Genomic DNA, 7,620 nt, shown 5'->3' with positions numbered 1-7,620 from the left:
TGGGCAATTTAATGGAAAGAGCTGGGGTAGAGTCAAGAGACCTCAATTCTTGATCTGCCGTGTGACAGGTAAGTGACTTTATCTATCTGAGTCCTGTCCTATCTGCATATGGAGGGGCTTGTTCACTCAGCAAGCATGAGCTGAGCCTGGGCCTGGCAGTGGGCTACAGTGATGAACAAAAACACAGGGAGCAATGTAAAACTATCTTTGAGACAGAGGCTGCAAAGAAGTTCATGGGGCCAGAGGGAGGGCGTCTGACCAGTTGAGCCGTAATTTGAGGGAGCCAGCTGAAGGGATGAGGATCGCTTTCCGTGAAAGAACTGCATATATTCCAGCCCTGCGGCAGTGTGGTGAGGCGAATCGGGCCAAGTTGTGCAGTACCAGCAAAGGCTTTACGCAGAAAGTAACAGGAACCACTGAAGGATTTTAAGCAGGAACATGACGTGGTCATATCTGCATTTTGTAAAGATCACTGGTCAGGCAATGGAGAACAGGTAGACCAGAGCGGAAAGAGAGGGCAATTGTGGAAGCAGAGATTTGTTACAAGGCTATTGCCTGGATTGGAGTGGTGGTAGTTAAGTGGAGAGAAGTAAGTTTGAAGGTTGTTTAAAGTGGTGCACTTGCAGGCATTGGCAACTGGATGTGGCGGTACAGGAGAGAGGGGTGTCACCAAGTGATCTGTAAAGGATCTTCTAATTTGTGTCCATCCATCTCTGGTGCAGCTCAGCCTCCCACCCTGGGCATGAGGCCCTCTACCTCACTAAGCTAAGTAACCACACCCACTTGACTTTGATCCACAAAGCCTAGCACAGTGCTGAGCAAAGGACTTAACACATGCTGAGGTGCTTGAGGGGTAGCAGGGTGATGGATTCGTGCTCTTGCATTTTGGGAAAGTTGTTGTAGAGTGCTTACTGGGTGCCATGTGCTGTGCTAAGCACCTTCCATGGATAAGTTCCTTGTGTTTTCCCAAGAAGCCTAGAGAAGAAGGAATATGCCTAGTATGTGTCAAGCACTCTATTTGCGATATGTCATTTAATCTCATTTTACAATGAGGTAACTAAGACTTAGAGAGTTTTAAGTACCCAGGATCACAGCTAATAGTGATGGTGCTGAAATTTAGCCAAGTCTGTCTGACTGTAGAGCCAGCGCTCTTAATTGTGCCCTAAACTGTCTAAGTCCTGTGGAGACAAAGAATGAGTGACTAATGAGAACAGCATATGCAAAGGCCCAGAGATGAAGTCAATGCATCAGTGATTCTAAAACACAGGGTACAACATTAGAAGAGGATGGCCAGAGATAAGCAGTAAGCTTGAGGGCTGGACAGTGCTCAGGCTTAGTGGTGTGGTCCAGTGCACATCTTTTGGAGGCTGTACACTGTGTATGTATGTCCTGCAGGGGTAGAGGGTGTAGTGTGGTTGGCCTAGCAGGCTGACTCTGGGCTTCCTACCCCTCTTCAGCCTGAGCAAGCTGTATCTTAATTGTTGGCCATTTTAGTGCTATGAGAAAGACTCCATCTGACAAGAGTTTTCCGATGCTGAAAACAGGAATATAAACAAAAAGTTTGAAAACCACTGTACAGGTAATGTACACTGAAGTTTTAGGTGGAGGACTGATGTGATTATATTTGCATGTTATAAGCCTCACTCTGGCTGCCAGTGTGGAAAGTGGAATTGAAAACAGGCAGGAGGGGACTAGCCAGGAAGTTGCTACAGTTAATTTGGACGAAATGTAAAAGAATAAGCCTTGAGATGTTTTCCTGAGAAAGCATTGACCAAAAGGCAGGGGTAGGGGGTGGCTGCAACAACAGGGGTGAGTTTTAAGGACACCAACGAGACCAAGAAGCTATCCTGGAGAGGGTCCCCTGTGCCTGTGTGAGGTGAAGCAGGGAGGAAGGAGGCAAAGCTGGACTAAGGTCTTACAAAAGCAAAGTCCCCTAGAGTCACCCAGTGCAGCCCTGTATTTTATAGGTAAGAACATCCAGGTCCAGAGAGGTCATGTGACCTGTCCTCGGTCACTGGGCTGGCCAGGACTCAGACTTGTGCTCTTGGTCCAGAGTCCATTCTTCTACATGGCATCCAAGGCCCCTTGTCTTGTCCCTTACCTTCCTGGTGGATGGTCTTTCCCATCAGGGATGGGCGGTGTAGAAGGCAAGGCATAGGGGCCTGCTCCTGCCACACTCACTGGAATCTTTCTTGGGCAGTTGTGTCCCAGAACTGAAGCTTCACCTGGGCCTCAGGCTCAATCTCCACAAAGTGCACAAAGTAGTTCACCGTCACCATCTGGGTGACGCTCTCAATAAAGATGCCCTCTGTATAGTGTCTTGACAGGATGATTTGGTCACAGTAGAGTCTTCTGGGAGCATGAAGCAGAACTGGTGCTGCCAGAGGTTGTCTGGGGGGCGTAGGAGGACAGCAAGGAGAAGCGAGGCCAAAGCTGCGGCTTGTACAAGCTATGCAGCCCCAGGGATAGACCCAAAGGAAAGATTCTGGAACTTTACCCTAAGTAAGAAAGCAAAGCCCAGTCCACATCTCCAGAAGTGGGTCAAGACTGTTAGGAACTTCGTTAGAGTCTGGAATCCTTGTTATGTCCCCAAAGTGGTTACTTCGGTAGTCTCTGTTCTATCACAGTGATTAACAGCAAAACTCTCAAGGGAAGAATCAGGGGACTTCCACTTTGTGAATTCCACTGTGTGAGAAGCACTGCCTTTGATTTTTCATCTAATCCTTTTTAAAACCTTGTGAGTTAGGTATTCCACCGTTTAACAGGTGAGTCTACAGAGGCTTAGGGAGATGAAGTGAGTCCCATGATTAATGCATAGTGGATCTGCCCTATTTTTGGCAGCTGGGATAATGTGATAGTTAAGAGGAGATGTTATTTGAGTATTGCAAGTGGATCAGATAACACAGGGAAAGGGGTGAGGGCCGGGGCCTCCCTGGCAAAGGAAACAGTATGAGCAAAGGCCAGGGCTTCAAGTGGTTTGGAATTTGGTTGAGCAAAGTGTGTGAAAATGCAGCGCGCACTACATCAGGAAGGGGCAGGAATGGGCAAAAGGATTTGGATGTCAATCTATAGGGCAGTGGTCCCCAATATTTTAGGCACCAGGGACTCGTGCTCAGTTCCTAACAGGCCACCAACTGGTCCAAGGCCCGGGGATTGGGGATGGGAAGCCGGGAAAGATTTTAGGAAGGGAGCAGGTAGGTTAAATCTGTAATTTAACATGATCCCTTATAGCAATATGGATGCTGAATCACCAAGGAAACCCTAGAGGCCTGAGACTCTCAAGAGGAGTGACAATCTACACTAGAGACCAGGAGGCCTGAACTGTGACAATATTGGCAAACTGGGGCCTGTTCCAGGAGGGCCTGCTTCTGAACAATGGTAGGAGGTGAGGCTCCATCTCTCAGGTCAGCCTGCTGTTCCCAGCCTCCGCCCTTCCCTCCACTGCTGTTCTCTAGCCAGACTCACCCTATCAAAGCCACTTAGTCTCCAGAGGTTTTGCCACATGGAGGGGCCTTGTGAGGGTGGGATCAGAAACCTGAGGTTTGGTAGGACCTTGAGGCCCAGGGGTGGATAAAGCTATCGGAGCACTCAGCTGGCCCAAGTTCACAAGTTCAGCCACATCAGTTTCCTGCCCTTTTAGGTCCTTGTTTACGAAAAGGACAAGATCAGCCTGACCTCACAAGGTTGCTGCAGGGTTAATAAGCCATTAGCAATAGAAATAGCTCATGGTGCATGAGCCCCACCATGTGGTAGGGGTTCATATATCATTTAATCCTCACAACAACATTGTGAGACTTGAAACTATTATCATCCCCACTTTACAGATGGGAAATTGAGGCTGAGAAAGAGATGTATGACTCCAGCCTGCTGAACATTTCTGGAGGGAGGCAGCTAGGGACAATGGGCTTTATCTCTGCTTTGGAGGTGGATCCCGCCCTGGGTAGCTGGGGCTTCAGGCTTGTTCTCCAAAGCTCAGTCAGGATTTTGAGAGGGGAGAGGGTTAATTTTTTCTTCCTCTCTTTTTCCAGGGTTGTGGGGATTTGTTTTGAGCACCTGACAGCCAAATCTCCACCTCTAACCCCAGGATTAGCTGCTTATTTGCCAAATAAGCTTCAGTTTAGACTTACACTTCTGTCTGGGGAAACTCCTGGAAATTAGAAACCACAGACCACCTTGAAGATCATTTTCTTCTTCTTCATTCTAGTTGCTCAGATTTCCCATAAATTCCTAGAAAGTGCCCAGATCTTATTTGTCTCGGGCTCTTGCCTCTGGGCCTCAGTCTCCATATCGGAAAAATGGAATAATCATAGTAACTATCTCACACAGTACATAAGAGGTGCTCAGTCAGTGCTGACAGCTGTTTCTTCTGCCCAGATCTCTGCTCTTAGCTTGGCTCCTTCTTCAGGTTTCAGCTCAAGAGTTATCTCCTCAGAGAGGCCCTCCCCATCCAGCTCTAAAGGAGCCCATCACTCTCAGTCCCATCTCCATCATCGGTGGTCTTTATAACACAGCTGGAAATAGTTTAGTTCACTTATTACTTCATGTTTTTCTCTCTCTTCCACTAGAATGTCAGCCCCAGGGAAGGCTTTTCTGTCATGTTCGTCATCATGACTCCAAAGCCCAGAACAGAACAGATGCTCATTTTAAAAATTTTGATGAAGGAATGATAATGTGCTCTAAAAAAAAATCATTTTCCTTTCCTGGCCCAAGTGTTTCCATCTGTGAAATGGGGAAAATCGTGCTAACCTTGCAAGATTGTCATAAGGGTGAAGTGAAGATGTTTTTAAAAGGAGGTAGGGAGAAGGCAGTGCACAGGAGACCCACCTGGCCCAACCGCCATGAGGAGGAAGCTAAGAAACTTACCCTGATTGAAAACCTCCCAAGAGCCCTAAGATGGAGATTAGCAGTCACCTGTTACTGAGAAGGAATCTGAGGCTCAAAGAAGTGGAATAACTGGCCCCAGGTCACAAAGTAAATTAAGTGGTTGTGTTCTTTTTGCTATGGCAACTGCCCATGCCCTTCTGTGCCCACTGGCACAATGACATCCCTAAGACACCCCCTCTACACATGTTGAGACTCTTCTCAACATAACCACCATCTCCTCTATGAAGCCTTCCTTGATTACTCCAGGACATTCTCTGCCTGGCAGTTTCTGTTGCACATTAGGTTCCCCAGGAAGCAGATTTTGAGCTGGTGATTAGTATGTTGATTTTTTAACAGCTCCAGGGTTAGAGGCACTGACCTCCCACACAGTAAAAAATCTGCGTATCACCATACTTGGCCCTCTGCATACACAGATTCCCAGCCATGGAGTTCACCCTTGAATAACGTGGGTTTGAATTGTGCGAGTCAATTGGAAAAATCCACGTATAAGCAAACCCACACAGTTCAAACAGTTCAAATCAATGCTCTTCAAGGGTCAACTGCATTATTCAGATTAATATCTGCTTGGGGGAGGAAAGCAGGATTGAGCAGAGGGATATCACAACAGTGGCTTTAATAGATCCCACAATGAGTGGTAAAGCAGGGTTTGACCTTCAGAGTTGTCTGGAATTTGGACAAAAGGGTCGCCCCCTCCCCCCTTAGATCACCCTGAAGGGTGGGCAGTTCCCAAAGAGTGTGGTTCCTCCTCCCCACAGCACCCCAAGCAGGTAAGGGGTGGGGGTGAGGGTGGGGGTAGGGGAGGAGGTTATGGGTTCTTCAGCCAGGCTTTCCAGATCATTGGGTAGCAACAACCACACCTTAATCCCATGCTCAGACTCATCCAAGCCTGAGGACCTAGGGAGGCTCCAAGCCAGGCTGGCCCTGAAATTCCCTGCACCCACCCTTGCCTGTGCAGAGGCGTGCAGACGCCGAGTTTCAGCATCCAAGCCCAAGAACACTGCTGGAAATGGCCACATTCTGGCCAAGAGAAGAAAGAGTGGTGATGACAGTTCTTGTCATTCAGTTCTCAGCATGTGGCAGGCTCTGGCTGAACATATCCCATCTATTATCTCATTCATGCACCCCTATCCTTCCTGCCCCAGGTAAGTCTTTTATGAGGAAACAGGCTCAAGGACAGGAAGCTGCATACCTGCCTCTAGATCCTTCTGGTGGAAAGGGGCTGAGCTCTAAGACCCCAAAATCCAAGAGACGTAACTGTGCCAGGAAACTTTATATGAACGCTTTGGGTACAGTCTGCCATTTGCTCTTTGGAGAGACACTCTCTCCATCCCACCAGCATTTCTGAGGTTGGCACTGCTTAACCCTTTCCCTCCCACAGTCAACACTGGCATGGGCCTGCATGCTGCTTCCTGCTGCGGGGCCTAGAGATTTGAGTCTTGTCGATGAGCCGAATGCCCCCCCAGCCCTCCTCCAGCTTGATATCCCCCTGCTGCAGGGCCTGCTGAATGGTGCCGGCGAGCGTGTCAAAGGCCAGGTCCACATTGCAGTTATCTTTGGCTGAGGTCTCCATGAAAGCCATACCCAGAGAAGCAGCCAGCTCCTCTGCCTCCTCGGCTGAGACACAACGGGTGCTCTGCAGGTCACTCTTGTGGCCAACAAGCAGAAAGATGGCCTTGTCAGGGCCCTGAGTAGCCATCACTTCCTGGTGCCAGTCTCGGATGTGTTCAAAGGACTTTCTGTTTGTCATATCAAAGACCAGCAGTACACCCACCACGTTCCGGTAAAAAGACCTGGTGATGCACCTGATGGGGTTGGGAGTAAGTTGGGAGAAGCTTATGCCTTCAGAACATCCCCCAGAGGCAGGACCTTCCCTCCATCCACTGACTGCCTCACCCCTCATCCCCATTTCACTCTGCCCTGTGCTTCAGTCTTCCTGGAGTCTGTGTCTCTCCCAAGAGACTGCATGCTCCCCAGTCATGGAGCAAGTTTGATTCACATACTCTCCTGACCATTCCTCCATTCCTGGAGGAGGCCTGCTGATTTCCCCATTGCAGGTCTGCATCCCCATTCTCTGCCTGGCAAACTCCTACGGATTCTTCTGGGCCAACACAAAGCTCTCCTTTCCCATCTTCTTGACACCTCCCTCTCTGTGGGCTCTCTCAGCATCCACATCATTCAGTCCTCCCCTTTCAATGTCAGAGGTCTCTTCCCCCTACTCCTAAGGCCTGAATGTCCCCTAGGGAGGCCCCAGGTCTCAAGCATCTGGCCCAGGGGCTTAGCCCACCACCTGTATTTGTAGGTTGAATGGCTTAAGAGTGGATGATCCGACACCCAGGGCAGGGTCACCCACACCTCTACTTTGGCCATTGAGGCTGGCCCTTCAGGAGGATTCCCATAGCCCTGTGGACCTGTGTTGATCCCAGAACCCGAGGTCCCTCACATTTTCGTCCCTTCCTGGTCCAGCTCACACCCTCCGCACCCTGCCCCACCAGGCACCTGAAGCGCTCCTGGCCCGCGGTGTCCCAGAGCTGCAGCTTGACACGCGGACCCGCGCGTAGTTGCAGCGCGCGACTGTAGAACTCGACGCCCACCGTGGGCGCTGACTCGGGCTCCGGCTCCGGCTCCGGCGTCCCGGGCCCGCCCTCCACGTACCGCCGCAGCAACGACGTCTTGCCCACAGCCGCGTCCCCCAGCAGCGCGATCCGAAACTGGTAGCGGCAGTCCCCTGCCTCCATG

The 7,620-nt window shown here is 50.0% G+C and overlaps 1 protein-coding gene across 3 annotated transcripts in view; it reads right to left on the bottom strand.

The window, feature by feature from the left end:
• Nucleotides 1–5,856: 5,856 nt before the first annotated feature.
• RAB42 (RAB42, member RAS oncogene family) overlaps nt 5,857–7,620 on the bottom strand; it is an 8,423-nt gene continuing 6,659 nt past the window's right edge. For 2 of the 3 annotated variants that reach the window (XM_023529222.1, XM_023529221.1), the window contains exon 4: nt 5,857–6,686. In XM_023529222.1, the coding sequence (XP_023384990.1) occupies nt 6,263–6,631 (369 nt within the window). In that variant the 5' untranslated portion in view covers nt 6,632–6,686 and the 3' untranslated portion in view covers nt 5,857–6,262. Of the gene's footprint in view, nt 6,687–7,380; nt 7,620 lie in introns of those variants that run through there. The other variant, XM_011357753.2, reaches the window with a different exon arrangement.

This window comes from Pteropus vampyrus, unplaced genomic scaffold, assembly GCF_000151845.1.
Source record: "Pteropus vampyrus isolate Shadow unplaced genomic scaffold, Pvam_2.0 Scaffold36, whole genome shotgun sequence".
In the NCBI taxonomy this organism is placed as follows: domain Eukaryota; kingdom Metazoa; phylum Chordata; class Mammalia; order Chiroptera; family Pteropodidae; genus Pteropus; species Pteropus vampyrus.
Note: the sequence above shows the minus strand (reverse complement) of the source record. Positions and strands in the feature narration are given on the sequence as shown.